Below are 17,928 nucleotides of genomic sequence, written 5' to 3'. Positions count from 1 at the left end.
TTACCTCTGTACAAATCATATCTCTGGGTATTTAAAAATTATCATTAAAGAAAAATATTAAAATCGGATGATTAGCGATCAGTTTATCAATAAAATAATTCACGATTATTATGTTTTAGGTTCAAGGTTAATTTCCATAAATGTCAACGTAATTTAGAGTAAAAAAATATTTAGTATAATTTTGAAGGTCCTATAAATGTATCAAAGTAGTGGGAGTGGATTTCACAAGCAGCTTTGGTATATATAGCGCGGCCGGCCAGTGAGGGGCACATTCAACAGTCATGGCATTCAAGGTACAGTTTCAGAGTACCACCATTGATCTTGTCAAATATCTCTTAGTATGATGTGAAGTGTATTAATTCTTATCGATGTTCCTTTCTCTTGCAGGTAGTCATCTTCGCGGCTTTCGTCGCCGTAGCTAGCGCAGGCATCATCGGCGCCCCAGCCGTCTATGCCCCAGGAGCACCCCTCGCTGCCAGGGCCTACGCCGCCCCAGCCTACGCTGCCCCCCTCGCAGTTGCCCGTGCCGCCCCCGTCCTTGCACACGCTCCAGTAGCCGTCGCTCACGCCGCCGTCGACGAATACGACCCACACCCACAGTACAGCTACGCCTATGACATCCAGGACGCCCTCACCGGTGACTCCAAGAGCCAGCACGAGAGCCGTGACGGAGATGTCGTCCAGGGCAGCTACTCCCTGATCGAACCCGATGGCAGCCGTCGTACCGTCGAGTACACCGCTGATCCAGTCAACGGATTCAACGCCGTCGTACACAAGGATGCCGGTGCCCACGCCGCCCCAGTCGCTGTCGCTCCAGTCGCCGCTAAGGTTGTTGCCCCAGCCTACGCTGCCCCAGTTGCCAGGCTCGCCGCCCCCATCGCTAGGGTCGCCCCAGTCGTCGCTCATGCCCCTCTTGCCTACCACGCCGCCCCTGCCTACTACCATTAAAAATATAATTTATTGTGTATATAGCAAAAAATATAAAACTGTAAAACCTTATTTACTTTCTTTTTTAATTTTCCTTATTAGGGATAAAAAAACCTGTCTTCATATAATCAAATATTACGGATAGCTGTTATCTTATTTACAAGAATTATAGTAATTACCGTATTTGCTTCTTATTGAATAGTTTATTTAGTATATATGAATAGTATTTTAGTTCTAGTTTGGGCTAATTCTCAATGAACATTACTGTTTTATTTTTGTATAACTTTCATTAAATTAGTTATTGCTGATGTCTATGAAGTTAATATTGATTATGGGGCTTATTTCAGATAGTAAAAAAATTGTAATTTCTATAAAAAGCAATCAATGTAAACCATTTGAACAACATTGACAAATATTGCGTAGGCTGGGACGCATAAAATTTAAAAAATATAAGGGTCTTTAATATACATATGGAATAAATAAGTATAATATAAATCTTTCTACCGACTGACATCACCTTATTCACATGGAATCATTTTGTAAATAATTACTACTTATGTAATATATAATTTATTTGAATTAGCTCTATTTTATTATTAAATTATTAACTCTAATTCAGAAGTATTTTAAATAACCATTTCAGTTACGTTTTTCGATGGAATTAATAGAATCATTCATAGCTCACGCCTATTCTGCTATTATTTCTGAGACCTTATTTAATTAGTGAAATTATTAAAATTGTATACTTTGCAGAAATGATCTAAAGATCAATATAAAGTTATTAATGTGAATCATTTTAACGTCAACATTATTAGGTAAATGGCAATATGTTGTGTATTTTATGCTAGTTGTTCAAGCATTATATACCTTATATTGAATAATATATACCTCTGAATTAAAATTTCATTCGTAATTATATTACTTCATGGAAGTAGATTACAAACCATAAGTGTACTTTTTATGAGCAGAATGCACAAGCATTATTTTTCAATGTTTAAGTATAATTTTGTTATAACAGTAGCGTTAGATGTTTTATATCAAGTAGCTAAATTAAATCGGGATTTAATTAGATGAATGGGAAAATACCTGCGGTCTTTAGGAGTCATTACACTGATTTACCAAAGGGCTGTTCCACCCGAGTATCTTATGAAGGGATTTTTTTTTTTTAATTCTAGCTTTCAATAACATTATTTCCAAGAATGTTATTATGTTATGTTAAAATTGTATGAGAAAAAAATTTTGTATTGCGCATTGTACTCCAAGTGGCCAAAATACGCCACTAAAGGTATACACAGGGTATTTAAGACTCGCACAATCACCTTTTTATCGTGAGTTTTGAAATGTTCTAAATGAGATTTGATAGGATTCAGTTATGGTGAATGAAGTTTCTTTTGGTAGGGAAATTGATATTGAGCCTCCTTCTAATTTTCCTCAAGCGCAATTAATTCTTGAATTTCTAATTGAAAGAAATATTTTTAATGAAGGATTTTCATTGAAAGGTCTAATTAATTGCTTATCACAAATTATTCCAATCAAACACGCCCATGGGATGTAAATCGCCTAAAACCATAAGCAATTTTTGATGGATTCCGATGATTTCTTGTAAGAATCTGTATGTATAAAAAAATGAAATTATAAATTTAATAATCCTCTTACTGGAAGAGTCTTATGGAATTAAAATGGATTTAGTGAATGACACAATTTCTTCCTTATTAAAATACAATAGTTTATTTCCTATCATCAGCAACGTTTCGGGAGATTTCCCCCATCTTCAGGCTGCTAAAAAAATTATAAATTAAAATTAGAACGAAAATTAAAACTTTAGCCACAAAAGCGTTTAAGAATCAAATTTCTATTATATTGTTGTCTTAATATGAGACTCAAATAGCTGTTATTACAAGGAAATGAATTCTCAAAAGGATTTTGTTCTTCACGTTTGTTAGATATATCACACCGTTCGCACGAAAAAAACCTTACATATATTTGTGGTTTTTAACGTTCAAAAATTACATTCTTTATGAGAATCCTTCTTTGAAAATATATCCTTTCATTCAATATTTCAAAATGGATCACAAAGCCGACTTTTCTATTAAAATAAACTTCGTTCAGCATTACACCAAGTTATGATACCAGATACCTGTCAATTGAGGATATCTGGGGCAACCAGCATATATTGCAGATAGGGACCCAGCTACATGAATCATATCACTGGATTTTTTTACAAATCAAAAGATAGGTTTGTAGTTAGTTGTAACAACTAGCAAGAGGTTACTAAGGATATATTGACTGGAAAAGATTCATTGACAACAACGGTCCATAGTGCCTAAATTTAAAATTTGAAAATTTACAAACTTCCTGGAATATCCAGTGAAAAGGGATCAACTTTATCAGAGTGGTGAAACATAGTTTTTCTATGTTCTAACTATTCTCAAGAAATTGTTGCACTTCCCTGTTCTTCATTTTTCCTGTAGCCCAAGTACATAACAATTCAGGTCTACTCACATTTCAGCTTTTAACTTCTGAATAGTCACTCTATTTTGCGCATTTAAAAAAATCTGAAATTCTATCAAAAATGATTTTCTCGTTCAATCAACATTTTAACATAGGTTTGAAATCAGTTCGGCAATAAAAAAAACTACATATTTTATCTCTATAACAAAACTAATTTTAATATATTCTTTATAGACTTTTTTTAAAGTGTGACGTAGATCAGAATACGAATAAATGAGCAGGAGAATATAAAACCAAATGCACAATAAATTAGTTGCAAATTTTCTAGATTAAAATATTAGTATATTCTTAAAAATTAAATTATTCCTTTTAGAAACAACGATCCACAACTGACCAAATATTTTGCTTGCACATCATGCTTGAGAAAGGACGCGAATACGGGATTAAAACGTACCACCTATTTGTTGACTTCAAAGTAGCATATGACAGCATTCATGGGGAACAGTTGTACAAAGCAATGAGAGAATTCAACATCCCTGAGAAGTTAATTAGAATGGTTAAACTAACCATGAGAGAGGTGAGATCCATGGTGCAGATTGGGGGAGCAAGATCTCATGAATTTGTCTCAGGAAGAGAACTAAGCCAGAGGGATGCATTGGTCTGCCTCATCTTTGAGTTAGCTCTTGAAATGGCCATTAGAGAATCTGGAATTCAAGTGGGCGGAACAATATTCAGCAGAACAATACAGCTTCTTGCTTACGCTGATGACATTGACATTGCCGGACGCTCCTTCCAAGCTGTCTCTGATGGATTTATGAAATTGGCTGAATCAGCAAGAAAAATGAGGCTTGAAGCGAATGCATAAAAGTGCGGAACTGGTTGGCGCCCGCTCAGGATCCTAATGATTGGTGGAGGCTGTTGCAGGAGGCCAGCACTCGACAACGAGTTGTGGAGCCGAATTAATAATAATAATATAGAAACATAGTACGTAAAACAAAATTCCTATCAAAGATAAGAGATGCTGATACTTCAGTTGTCTGAAATTTGAGTGAGGTCGTTATGAGCAGTTACATAATTTGACCTGTCACCATTCCTGGGCTTGGTATAGGGAACTCAATGAAGCACTTTAAGCACATCTCTGAATACTGTATACAATGCTTCAAGATAATTTAATTTATGCAATTCATTTTTACGACAGTTTCTCTTCAGATTACCTACGGCGAGGGACAAGGCAAACTCTCAAATTATTTTTTCGGATTCAGCGTCCCCTCAGAAATATAAAAGTATTGAGAAGTTTTTTATACATTTTTTATTAAAATATTTCTATTCCTTATTTGAGATTTATTCAGCCTATTTGTTACAAATGAAATATCAACATAAAGCACACTAAAATAGATTGCTTTCACAATATTTGTCAATGTTGTTCAAATGGTTTACATTGATTGCTTTTTATAGAAATTACAATTTTTTTACTATCTGAAATAAGCCCCATAATCAATATTAACTTCATAGACATCAGCAATAACTAATTGAATGAAAGTTATACAAAAATAAAACAGTAATGTTCATTGAGAATTAGCCCAAACTAGAACTAAAATGTACGAATAAATAAGATATTTTATTCAATAAGAAGCAAATACTGTAATTACTATAATTCTTGTAAATAAGATAACAGCTATCGGTAATATTTGATTATATGAAGACAGGTTTTTTTTATCCCTAATAAGGAAAATTAAAAAAGAAAGTAAATAAGGTTTTACAGTTTTATATTTTTTGCTATATACACAATAAATTATATTTTTAATGGTAGTAGGCAGGGGCGGCGTGGTAGGCAAGAGGGGCATGAGCGACGACTGGGGCGACCCTAGCGATGGGGGCGGCGAGCCTGGCGACTGGGGCAGCGTCCCAGCCTACGCAATATTTGTCAATGTTGTTCAAATGGTTTACATTGATTGCTTTTTATAGAAATTACAATTTTTTTACTATCTGAAATAAGCCCCATAATCAATATTAACTTCATAGACATCAGCAATAACTAATTGAATGAAAGTTATACAAAAATAAAACAGTAATGTTCATTGAGAATTAGCCCAAACTAGAACTAAAATGTACGAATAAATAAGATATTTTATTCAATAAGAAGCAAATACTGTAATTACTATAATTCTTGTAAATAAGATAACAGCTATCCGTAATATTTGATTATATGAAGACAGGTTTTTTTTATCCCTAATAAGGAAAATTAAAAAAGAAAGTAAATAAGGTTTTACAGTTTTATATTTTTTGCTATATACACAATAAATTATATTTTTAATGGTAGTAGGCAGGGGCGGCGTGGTAGGCAAGAGGGGCATGAGCGACGACTGGGGCGACCCTAGCGATGGGGGCGGCGAGCCTGGCAACTGGGGCAGCGTAGGCTGGGGCAACAACCTTAGCGGCGACTGGAGCGACAGCGACTGGGGCGGCGTGGGCACCGGCATCCTTGTGTACGACGGCGTTGAATCCGTTGACTGGATCAGCGGTGTACTCGACGGTACGACGGCTGCCATCGGGTTCGATCAGGGAGTAGCTGCCCTGGACGACATCTCCGTCACGGCTCTCGTGCTGGCTCTTGGAGTCACCGGTGAGGGCGTCCTGGATGTCATAGGCGTAGCTGTACTGTGGGTGTGGGTCGTATTCGTCGACGGCGGCGTGAGCGACGGCTACTGGAGCGTGTGCAAGGACGGGGGCGGCACGGGCAACGGCGAGGGGGGCGGCGTAGGCCCTGGCGGCGAGGGGTGCGTGGGCTACGACTGGGGCAGCGTAGGCTGGGGCGGCGTAGGCCCTGGCGGCGAGGGGTGCTCCTGGGGCGTAGACGGCTGGGGCGCCGATGATGCCTGCGCTAGCTACGGCAACGAAAGCCGCGAAGATGACTACCTGCAAGAGAATTACACATCGATAAGAATCATCACAATTCAATTTACACTAAGATATTGAACATTTTTCGATAGCTAGTGCTATTGCCCTACCTTGAATGCCATGACTGTTGAATGTGCCCCTCACTGGCCCGCCGCGCTATATATACCTCCCTGTTCTTGTGAAATCGACTCCCACTACTTTGATACATTTATTGGTTGGACCTTCAAAAGTATTCTAAATATTTTTTGTAAGATATTAACATTACATAATTTTGACTTAATGAATGTTCATAATATTTTGAAATAAAAAGATCACTTTAAATCGTCTAAAAATTAAGCTTTTCAGTAAAGGAATTATACATTTCTTGTATATTACTTATTACACCATATTGATTTACCATTATATTATCATAGAATTCTGTTTATAAAGTTGACTTTTAACCAAATTCTATTTGGTTGGTCTATTCTATTAACCAAGTCTATTTCAGCTAAAAAGGGATAATAATTATTTACTAGCAAAAAAAAAATTAAATGTTAAATGAGTTGGGCATTCTTCGTTAAAGATTATTTACAGGAGATGATCAGCAGAACGTGAAAACATGCAACATAAATATAATATTATACAAATTTATAATTTTGCAATGGAAGCACAATAAAAAGTATATACATTCACTTGGCAGAACCATTTTGGAGTTATAAATACAATAGTACGAAAATATCCACTAACCCTAAATACAATTATCTATCTACATTTAATTTATAACCTCCAGATAAAATCAGAGTTGATAAACATACGAACAGATTTGTATGGGCATACCAAGTTATAAGACAGTCATGTTAATTCAGTGCTAGAATTAATTGAAACATTGATGATCAAAAGTGCAAATTTTCAACGTGAAAATAATTACAGAAATACAATGGCACGCCACACCATAACAAATAATTTCTTTTGATCTTTAAAATGTTATGATTTTGGAAAATAGCCAAAAACAGAATTTTAATAAAGAAAGCTATTTGTATTACAAAATATATCAAAATACAGTTAATTAATAAACTAACAAAAAATATGAATATTAAATTTTGCAGACATAATAAACAAATTACAGTTACAGTTTCGCTACTGCTGAAACGATCTCACCGTTAGGCACATTCTTACTGAAGAATCATACCGATTCTCTTCAGATTTACAGGAGATGATGAGAGAAGACCCCACAACAATATCAAAACTTTTTCACTTTTTTGTAAAAATATTTATTTATTGCTATTTACAACTGTACATTATAATACATTTAGTAAATCTGATCTAAGTTAAATTGGAGTGTTATAGGCGTGTAGAGAAACTACCCATTGGTAGCACTCTAATGACGTTTTACATTAGCTGGTCTCGTGGCCTTCTTCTTTTTAGGCGCCTCGGAGGATTGTCAGGAATGGAAGAGGATGCAAGATTAGAAACTAGGAGGTTTGAGTGGTTAGAATGTTTATAATGGAAGGAGTGATATCGGGTTCGGGCTAGATCGGTTACATAGGGAACATTAAGGTCTTTATGTATGATTTTATTTGTGACAAAGGAAGGAGCATTGAGGATTTTACGAAGGATTTTGGATTGTAAGGATTCAATACAAGAGGAATTCTTAGGTTTAGTGGAGCCTCAAAGCTCAACTCCATATGTCCAGATTGGCCTCATTACAGACATGTAGATCAGTCTTTTGTAATGTGTTGGAAGTTTAGACCGTTTGTCTAGTAAGTGCTGTAATAGTCGAAATCGACGTGCAGTTTCCTGTCTTTTCAGTCTGGTGTGAGGATTCCAGGTTAATCGCTTGTCCAAATGTAGTCTTATAAACATGAAAACAAAATTCGAAAAAAAATTAATAATAATTTAAAACACGAAATTGTCCTGTAAAATAACATAACAACAGCAGTGGAGGTAAGACTTCGAAGAGAATCAGATCTTCAAAAATAAACCTTACCGACTTTATGGGTGGATTGGACCATCACAGTTTAATTATAGTGAAACCTCGGGTAAATTCAATAATATCCGTTGCACCAGAAAAGTTAACCTTTGTACCCCAAAGATTTAGTTGCTCCGGCAATAAAGAAAACAAAAATATTTCGGTTTTTGTCAGATGAAGATTTTTATTAGCGATTTTAGCAAAAGTGACTGTTGAATAAATTTTAAATTTAATTGAGCCTAAAATTTCTAAATTGCGGAGTTATCGCAAAGCTAATGTTACTGACAGAGCCGCCGATTCTTCCTACCAAAAACCCGTTCAGCACCTTGAAAATATACGTTTTACCTGGCAAATGCCCGCTCTTGGAGAATCGTTATAGTTGTAATTTTATGATTGTTACAGTCATTATTGTACTGTCGCACTAGCTCTGGTGTGATAGTTGATTGTAAAAGTAATGTCAGTGAAGAACTCTCATGATAGTTCACTGATATTGATAGTGACTATCATCGTACAGTTTCCGTTATTGCGGCAAAAGTTTTAGTCACTACCATAGCGTAACTATTTGATAGTTACAGTCATGACTGTATTTACTGTCGCGACAGTAATATCTCACTGGGTCTATCGTGATCGTTAATTGTGCAAGTAGTGTTAGTGAAGCCACAGTTACGTTATCACACGTATACGCCTAGACAGTGATCGTACACACCGTTAATGCGATAAAAGTGTTAGCACTACCATTACATCTACTGACGGTTATCTCAGTTTCAGATAACGTGGTTAACAAAACTGCAGAACAGAAACAGGTTGCTAACTTACCGGAGTTTTACTAAACTCTTGGACAAATCTAAGTTGTACTAATCTTAGTTTTACCGGAGATTGGTGCAACCGGTCCTAATGGTGTGCATGCACACACTCAAGTTTGTATCTGAACTGGAAGCAGATTAGAATTAGTAAAGATGAGTGAATTGAAATAGCGAGGGTGAAAAAGTTACTGTCTGCCTGTGATTAAGTGAAAGAATCACCACAGGGCTTCTATAGTATTAAGATTCGAAATGTAAGGTACTCGTGAACAACATTAAATTTGATCCTCGATAAGTTTAATTCGAAAAGTTATTAATTTAGAAGAGCTATTTCTTGGATACAGGGGGTTTCAGTCACTATTTTGAATTTCTTGGCAATGTTGGTTAAAATCGTTGTTTTTGTACCTTCGACTCCGACAATATTTCTGGACCGAATTTATAATGTTAGGGAGGCATTTGATGCATAACTAAATGTTCTTTAATTAATTATAGAATGAATATTTCAGTACATCGTTTAAAAGGTACAGCCCAGAATCTGAAAAAAAGTCCAAATATTTGGGGGTTACCTCCACCACTTTCAAACTCTAACTTCCAACTAGAATATCAGGTCAACTGGCTTGAAAATATTTGCTAACAACAAATGTGTATGGGAAAATAGTAAAGCCTTATAATAAAATATGTTCCTTTATGTTGAGAATTAAACTGTTCGATTGAGACAGCTCCGCTACTGTACCCAACCAAAGATACTTTGCAAATCGACTTGATATACCTAAAGTCACGACTCACATAAATTACAGGAGCTTTCACGACAAATTACGCAGTCGCTTTAACAGCGTAATACTGAAACTTGTATCAACTATTTGTACAACCGTTTAAATGTAAAGTCTGAAAAGAAGTTGAAATCTGGAAATATAAAATAGTTCAGTCATTAGTGTATACCCCATCGGTTTCCTCATAGAAAAAATGCAACCAAAAAAAATATTTTTTTATAATAAAAAAAAGATGGTTCAGGTTCGGCCAAAATTGAAAAAAAAAACTTAATGAATTACTTCTTGTGAGGCTACGTTTCGCCACACTTTGCAGGGCTTTATCAGAGCTAAAAAATATACAAACAACTAGAATAGGTATCAGAATAAGAGAATAAGGTAACATGGAATAAAAGTAAACTAAGATGTGGCTAAAGATATGTGAAAATTTATATAAAAATAAACAACGTAAATTGCAGAAAATAAAAATAATATTCGCAGTGAAAAATATAAATAAACAAGAATTACAAGCAACTATTAGTCATTTAATGAAAACGAAAATAATACACCCTAAAAGTACATAAAGATACAGAGCACACTTTTAAATTTTACACATGGTCAATCGACGATCTTCCAATTTTTTTTTTTAATTTTTTTTTTTAAAGTAACCAATTATGGTGTCTGTATAATTGGTTATTTATTAACTAGGCAATGAATGAAATCAATCATGAAGTTATTGCCGAATTAGTTATGACGTAATGAAATGTACAGTGGTCAGTAATCTTCATATTTCATAACCTCAGTCATATTATTCCGGCTTAATACAATAATTAAATAATTATCAGACAAACTTTTTTATTTTCTAAAATATACAATAAATATGGTTTTTCTTTGGGATGCATTCTTCTACAACGCATTTTGCTTAGCTTCTTATTACAAATCAACTGTGTTTTATATTTTAGTAAAAAATAAATTGAAAAGAAAAAAATCAAAATTTTTGATATGCACACACCAAAAAAAGTTTTAGTCCTTTTATTTCCTAAACTCCACAATTTAGGAATTCAAGGATTTAGTTACCATAAATTCCAATCCTGAAAATTGTTTATTATTAAGCTGAGATCAAAAGGATATCTTTGCTGTGACTTACTGCTATTATAGAAAGAAGAGATGATCCCAAACATTTTTTGATGAGTGTAAAATAATTTACAGATTGTTTAGAAATAAAATATAAATCGTTTAAAATAAAATATAGATTGTTTAAAATAATATGCAGATAATTTTTTTGGTATTTTTACTGCTATATATGTTTGGTCTTCTTATGTTTATATCCACTGGTTATTCGTTTTATAATTTACAATTCGAAACTTGAAAGAATTTATATGTCAATTCGTATATGTAATCAAACTGTAGGAAGTTAGGTACAAGTGTACTATAATTTACATAAATGTTTCAAACTAAACCTTATGTACCTAGGTCCACTACAACCCAAGGGGTTAACGTACCTATAATACTCTGAGTAAACATTTTTGTGTATCCTTCCTGTTTCTGACGATGTTGGGTCTAAATTATACAAACAATTTTACATGCAACGCTCAAACAAAATGTGTATCACGGCTAAAATATATAATACTTTGTATAAAAATAGACATAAAATACACAATACTTTTTCTAAAGTACTTAACAATAAAATACGAATTTAGTGTTTTTTCTAACCTTTTTCGTTCCACAATTAAAGTAATTCGAGATATAAGCCATACAAGTTGCCGAAACTTCAAAACTCCTTCAATATAATCATTACGTGTATGATTTTAGCAACAGATCAATTCTTATTTATTTTAAAATTAAACTACTGTTTAAATGAAGCTATCAGGTACACTGGAGTAGCAAAAGATATCTACACTTATGTACAATCTGAAAGCACCTGTAGGTGACAATAGGTGCTTGAAGGTCGAAGTATAGAAGTATGAAACACAGGACATCGCTACATCAATTTTTATTTATTTATTTAATTTGTTTAGAGTTCATTGAGTGGATTCCTGATCATTGTTCTTAGCTATAGTTCCCAACTTCATAAAGCCCTCTAATTGGCTGTTTATAAAAATGTAGAGTGTATTTTAACTATATCACTGTTATAAGTAGCAGATAAAACTCTAGCAAAGCCATAAAGCAATCAGAAAATTTTACGTAGCTGAAACAATTAAAATGAGGAATGTAATGATTGTAATTGGTTAAGAGAATAGTAATATATTTCTTATTAGTAGCCATGTATTTGACTATACTGTTATTTTCAATTATTATTATTTATATTTTTTAAAGAAGTTTAACAAAAGGTTTTAAACTTCGGTATTTAAATGGGGGAATTGTTAATAACTATGATGATTGAAGAATTGCATAAGTATAATTGGAATAAAAAAAGAATAATAATGAAGCTGACATGACATTGTGGATTTTAAATCAGAATTTAATGGAACATCCTCAAGTATCAACTGAACATAGATTAATTATTAATTAATTAGGCTTTTGAACATGTACGCTGAGTGAAATAAACTAGATTTTAATATAAAAAATCATGTGCAAAGAAATTAGATTAAATTGACTATAATTGTGTAGACATGAGCTAAAAATTGTAATTTAATTTTATATTTTAAAACATTTGGAACTAGTTTCCAACTACTAACTAAAATTTATTATCTGATCATTTACATCGTACCACTTATATAAAAGTGGTAAATATACAATAATTACTAATAATATTTGTATTTATTTTAGAAGAAAAAATGACAGTGATAAAAATTATGTTCTTCGGTGAAAAAAGTTTATCATATTGAAGCGAATAGTTTCAGAAAGACATTTATTGTGACTTCAAATTAACTATAAATTCTCTGAAAGTAACAACACTGTTTATAGATAATAGTTAAGTATTATTAGAATTCAAAACTTTTTTTCGCGATTTTTGTTTTAAGTTTAAATTTGTTTTAAATCTTGAAGAAAAGAAATCTCATTGGTCTTGCATACTATAATTAAATAACTTTCTTAAATTACAATAATGATTAATTATTAACTAGGCTATAACTTCACTTTTTTTTCGGTACTCTGTATTTTTATTTATTTAAAATAAATAAATAGCATATTTTTTATATTCATATTTAAATTACACACTGATATTTTTTAAAATTTAAGATTACCAAATTCTTGTATCGTTTTAGAAAACGAATTTAAGAGTTGACAATTTTTTTCAGAGGCTTATTCTGTCACAATTGTAAATTTTATTTTTACAATAATACCGTATTTTATAATTACAACTCCTTGAATTAGTTTTATAAAGCTATGAAAAAAAAAATTGTAACATAAATATAATTTTGGGAAATATCAGTTTGGAAATTAAATATGAATGTACAAAAAAAAAATGTATTTATTTATCCTAAATAAATAAAAAACAAGTGTAGTTATTTATTAAACATTATTGTGATTGAACAAAATCATTTAATTATTTTTAAATTAGCCTTCATAAAATATAATCATGTGGAAAAATAAGGATATTCGGATACAAAGACTCCACAGTAGAAAATAGTATAAAAAAATTAAAAACAGAAATATAAATATATGAAAATATCGTTATATTACTATCGATAAATATCGATAAATTATTTTGGTTATAAAAATATCTTGGAGACTGAGTTTCAACATTCCACATCCAACGGGACTGCACCCCGATCAGCTGATAGACATTGACCAACTTGTTGAGCTTCTAAACGGCACGAGGTCATTCTAGCGGTGATCGTTATAAATTTAAACTAATTACAAAAAAATCTGCATAAGTGTCAATTATAGTGTCTGCATAAGTTAATAATTTTTTAAATATAACAATACCATATTCATTCTTTAAACATCAATAAGGGAGGTTACAATATTACTATGTAGATATCGCCCACTGACATATGCTGCATCAATACTTACTATAAATAATTCAATCCTAATAAAAGATACAATTACTGCGAACATTTAAGTCAATAAGCAGCATGCTAAACAGTCAATTCAGAAGGAAAATTAAAATATGATATAAAATAAAATAAAATTTAATGTAAATTGAAATCTCCCAACCTGAAATGGCTCACTTGAATAGAAAGGAAACTACGGTAAAAACATGACTAAATCCAGTATCATGTGTTGTAATTCATACAGGGAAGTACTTTACTCCCCTTCAAAGGTAATGTGATGCCAAAAAGGCCACGCCTTTGGAGCTAATATTTGCGTTGAAGTTAATAGGAATGTCCACCATTGTAATCTAAATTGAGAAATAAGGCAGCCGATAATTAGCTTCGACTATTCCTCAGCCTCACCCATGGATTAATTAGGCCCGTCTTTCAGAAACAAGAAAAATAAAAGTCGTTGACCAAATTAACGTATTTTCAGAGCATTCGTAAAGGTTTAACTTACTCTTTTTTAGAGCCTTCAAATAATAATACGCATCACACACCATTAACTCGGTGTCCTGAACTGTATATGTATATAACTATAGAACTGTATATAACTATATGTTATAAGTTATATCCGTAAGATTCTGAATAAGGTCTGATACCCGTCAAAAATATATATATTCCAGATAGTAAACATGGAGCAACAATTAAATCATATTATTTTTTATTTGAATACAATTATTTTTAATTATTCATTTTGCATTTGTTTAATGAAAATAATGAACTTAAAGAATTCTTACAGCTGTAACTTGTGACACAGTATATTTAATTATAATAAATTTCAGGTAATGGTACAGGCTTAATGCTGTGTGAGACACACACTATATTTAATTCATTTACTGATTTCTCACTGTTTTCATGGGTTCATTATTACATAATTAGTTTCCCAACTAAAAATGTGGAGTTTTCCAAGACAAAAAAAAATAACAGCTCCCTACTAACCAAACATGCTAAATTCTACGAAGAAAACCCGCTTAGTTACGCGGAAATTACATAGCTAAGTTTAAGATTTGTCATATTTTACCATGAATATGAAATTATAAACAAAAAATGTTGCAAAACTAATATTGGTTTGATTAATGAAGTACACAGCAAGCGATAGAAGATTTACATTCATAATATTTAGGATTTAACTTCATAGGATTAATACCAACAAATCTTAAAACAGGGCATCGATAATAAAAATATAAATTTGTCAAAGAAACAGTTCCGAAAATATTCTCATAAAAATTGAAAATAAATGCATGAGTTTTATCGACTTAAGGGTGGGAGTCGGTTTCACAAGTGACTTTGGTATATATAGCGCGACCTGCCAGTGAGGGGCACATTCAACAGTCATGGCATTCAAGGTAGAGTTCAAGCATACTCCTACTGATCTGGTCAAATCTGTTAGTGTGATGTGTTGTGTGTGAATTCTTATCGATGTGTAATTCTATTGCAGGTAGTCATCCTCGCGGCTTTCGTCGCCGTGGCTAGCGCAGGCATCATCGGCGCCCCAGCCGTCTACGCCCCAGGAGCACCCCTCGCAGCCAGGGCCTACGCCGCCCCCCTTGCCGTAGCCCGTGCCGCCCCCGTCCTCGCTCATGCTCCAGTAGCTGTCGCTCACGCCGCCGTCGACGAATACGACCCACACCCACAGTACAGCTACGCCTATGACATCCAGGACGCCCTCACCGGTGACTCCAAGAGCCAGCACGAGAGCCGTGACGGAGATGTCGTACAGGGCAGCTACTCCCTGATCGAACCTGATGGCAGCCGTCGTACCGTCGAGTACACCGCTGATCCAGTCAACGGATTCAACGCCGTCGTACACAAGGATGCCGGTGCTCACGCCGCCCCAGTTGCTGTCGCTCCAGTCGCCGCTAAGGTCGTCGCCCCAGCCTACGCCGCCCCAGTCGCCAGGCTCGCCGCCCCCATCGCTAGGATCGCCCCAGCCTACGCTGCCCCAGTTGCCAGACTCGCCGCCCCCATCGCCAGGGTCGCCCCAGTCGTCGCTCATGCTCCTCTTGCCTACCACGCCGCCCCTGCCTACTACCATTAAAAATAATTTATTGTGTAAATAGCAAAAAACAATAAAAATGTAAAGTCTATTTTACTTTTTTATATTTTTTCCTAGTGTAAATGTAATATCACCTGATTAATTTATTTTCGTAATAATATAAATATAAAGACTATATTTCGTTATCTGTTTTATATAGTTTAAGTAATAGATACAATAGTCCATAGAAGGAATATTTAAATGTATTTTTTAGACTAATTGAAGGCACATTATCCACATCTTCAAATTCCTCAAGAAATGGAAACTTACAACAAAAAAACAGAAACATGAATAAATTTGATTTTTTTTTTCAATCAGCAAGACCATTACAATCTTCAATTTTCTTTATTTTTAATGCAAGAAGTTGTTTTTTTATAAAACTTTACTATTACATTACAGCTCTTCTATATTTATTTATTCAAATTTGCAACTGTATAACAAAAATATACAACAAATTAATATGAAGTCGTTTAAGTTATAATATCATGAGAGGGTGTAATGTATACAATAAAATAAGAATAACAATGTTACTTGACATTGTGGATTTTAAATCAGAATTGAATGCAACATCCTCAAGTATCAACAGAATAAAGATTAATTAGCCTATTGAACATGGAAGCTGCGTTAAATAAAAAATAATTAATATTACAACACATATGCAATGAAATTTGATTAAATTGCCTATAATTGTGAAGGCATGAGCTAAAAATTGTATTTTTATTTTATATTTTATAGAGAGCTACCAATGGTTAGTTTCTCTACACGCCTGTATCTCTCCAATATAAACTAAAATAAAATTTCCTGGATGTTTGTAAAAGAATCTACAGTTGTAAATAGCAATAAATAAATTTAAAAAAATATATTTTAAAGTATTACATCATGACCACAGACTACAGTGGCAACATACAATAATATATACACTTTTTTTTCATTCTGGAAGTAAAAATGATGTTTTTACATAATAAACGTTTATCATATTGAAATATCAAATAGATTCGGAAAGATATTTATTGTGATTTCGAATTAACTATAAATTTTCTTAAAGTAACAACACTGTTTATAGATAATAATTGATTATTATTAGAATTCAAAACTTTTTTCGTAATTTTTTTTTTAAGTTTGAATGAGTTTTAAATTTTGAATAAAAGAAATCTCATACTATAATTAAATAACTTTGTCAAATTACAATAATGTTTAATTATTAACTAGGATTCATTTTTTATGTACTTTGTATCTTCATTTTTATTTATTTAAAATAAATAAACAACATATTTTAATATTCATTTTTAATTTTCACACTGATATTTTTTCAAATTTAAGATTGCCAAATAATAGTCTGTGGTCATGATGTAATACTTTAAAATATATTTTTTTAAATTTATTTATTGCTATTTACAACTGTAGATTCTTTTACAAACATCCAGGAAATTTTATTTTAGTTTATATTGGAGAGATACAGGCGTGTAGAGAAACTAACCATTGGTAGCTCTCTATAAAATATAAAATAAAAATACAATTTTTAGCTCATGCCTTCACAATTATAGGCAATTTAATCAAATTTCATTGCATATGTGTTGTAATATTAATTATTTTTTATTTAACGCAGCTTCCATGTTCAATAGGCTAATTAATCTTTATTCTGTTGATACTTGAGGATGTTGCATTTAATTCTGATTTAAAATCCACAATGTCAAGTAACATTGTTATTCTTATTTTATTGTATACATTACACCCTCTCATGATATTATAACTTAAACGACTTCATATTAATTTGTTGTATATTTTTGTTATACAGTTGCAAATTTGAATAAATAAATATAGAAGAGCTGTAATGTAATAGTAAAGTTTTATAAAAAAACAACTTCTTGCATTAAAAATAAAGAAAATTGAAGATTGTAATGGTCTTGCTGATTGAAAAAAAAAAATCAAATTTATTCATGTTTCTGTTTTTTTGTTGTAAGTTTCCATTTCTTGAGGTACTTGAAGATGTGGATAATGTGCCTTCAATTAGTCTAAAAAATACATTTAAATATTCCTTCTATGGACTATTGTATCTATTACTTAAACTATATAAAACAGATAACGAAATATAGTCTTTATATTTATATTATTATTATTGTCAGTGAACAATGATCCTTACATT

The 17,928-nt window shown here is 32.7% G+C and overlaps 3 protein-coding genes across 3 annotated transcripts; 2 read left to right on the top strand and 1 right to left on the bottom strand.

Moving 5' to 3' along the window:
• Positions 1 to 267: 267 nt before the first annotated feature.
• On the top strand, positions 268 to 999 carry LOC106681313 (cuticle protein 21). Its single transcript, XM_014421567.2, has 2 exons — positions 268 to 293; positions 388 to 999. The coding sequence occupies exons 1-2, from the start codon at positions 282 to 284 to the stop codon at positions 946 to 948; spliced, it is 573 nt and encodes a 190-aa protein (XP_014277053.1). The 5' UTR covers positions 268 to 281; the 3' UTR covers positions 949 to 999.
• Positions 1,000 to 5,637: 4,638 nt separating this feature from the next.
• LOC106681719 (cuticle protein 21) lies at positions 5,638 to 6,409 on the bottom strand. Its single transcript, XM_014422198.2, has 2 exons — positions 6,387 to 6,409; positions 5,638 to 6,294 (listed from the first exon to the last, which is right to left on the bottom strand). Exons 1-2 carry the CDS (start codon positions 6,396 to 6,398, stop codon positions 5,689 to 5,691), a joined length of 618 nt encoding a protein of 205 aa, XP_014277684.1. The 5' UTR covers positions 6,399 to 6,409; the 3' UTR covers positions 5,638 to 5,688.
• Positions 6,410 to 15,077: 8,668 nt separating this feature from the next.
• On the top strand, positions 15,078 to 15,837 carry LOC106681737 (cuticle protein 21). Its single transcript, XM_014422207.1, has 2 exons — positions 15,078 to 15,096; positions 15,189 to 15,837. The coding sequence occupies exons 1-2, from the start codon at positions 15,085 to 15,087 to the stop codon at positions 15,786 to 15,788; spliced, it is 612 nt and encodes a 203-aa protein (XP_014277693.1). The 5' UTR covers positions 15,078 to 15,084; the 3' UTR covers positions 15,789 to 15,837.
• The last annotated feature ends 2,091 nt before the right edge of the window (positions 15,838 to 17,928 follow it).

This window comes from Halyomorpha halys, unplaced genomic scaffold (assembly GCF_000696795.3).
Source record: "Halyomorpha halys isolate HHAL.00 unplaced genomic scaffold, Hhal_1.1 Scaffold20.1, whole genome shotgun sequence".
Taxonomy (NCBI): domain Eukaryota; kingdom Metazoa; phylum Arthropoda; class Insecta; order Hemiptera; family Pentatomidae; genus Halyomorpha; species Halyomorpha halys.
The sequence above is the reverse complement of the archived record's forward strand: the minus strand, read 5'-3'. Positions and strand labels throughout refer to the sequence as shown.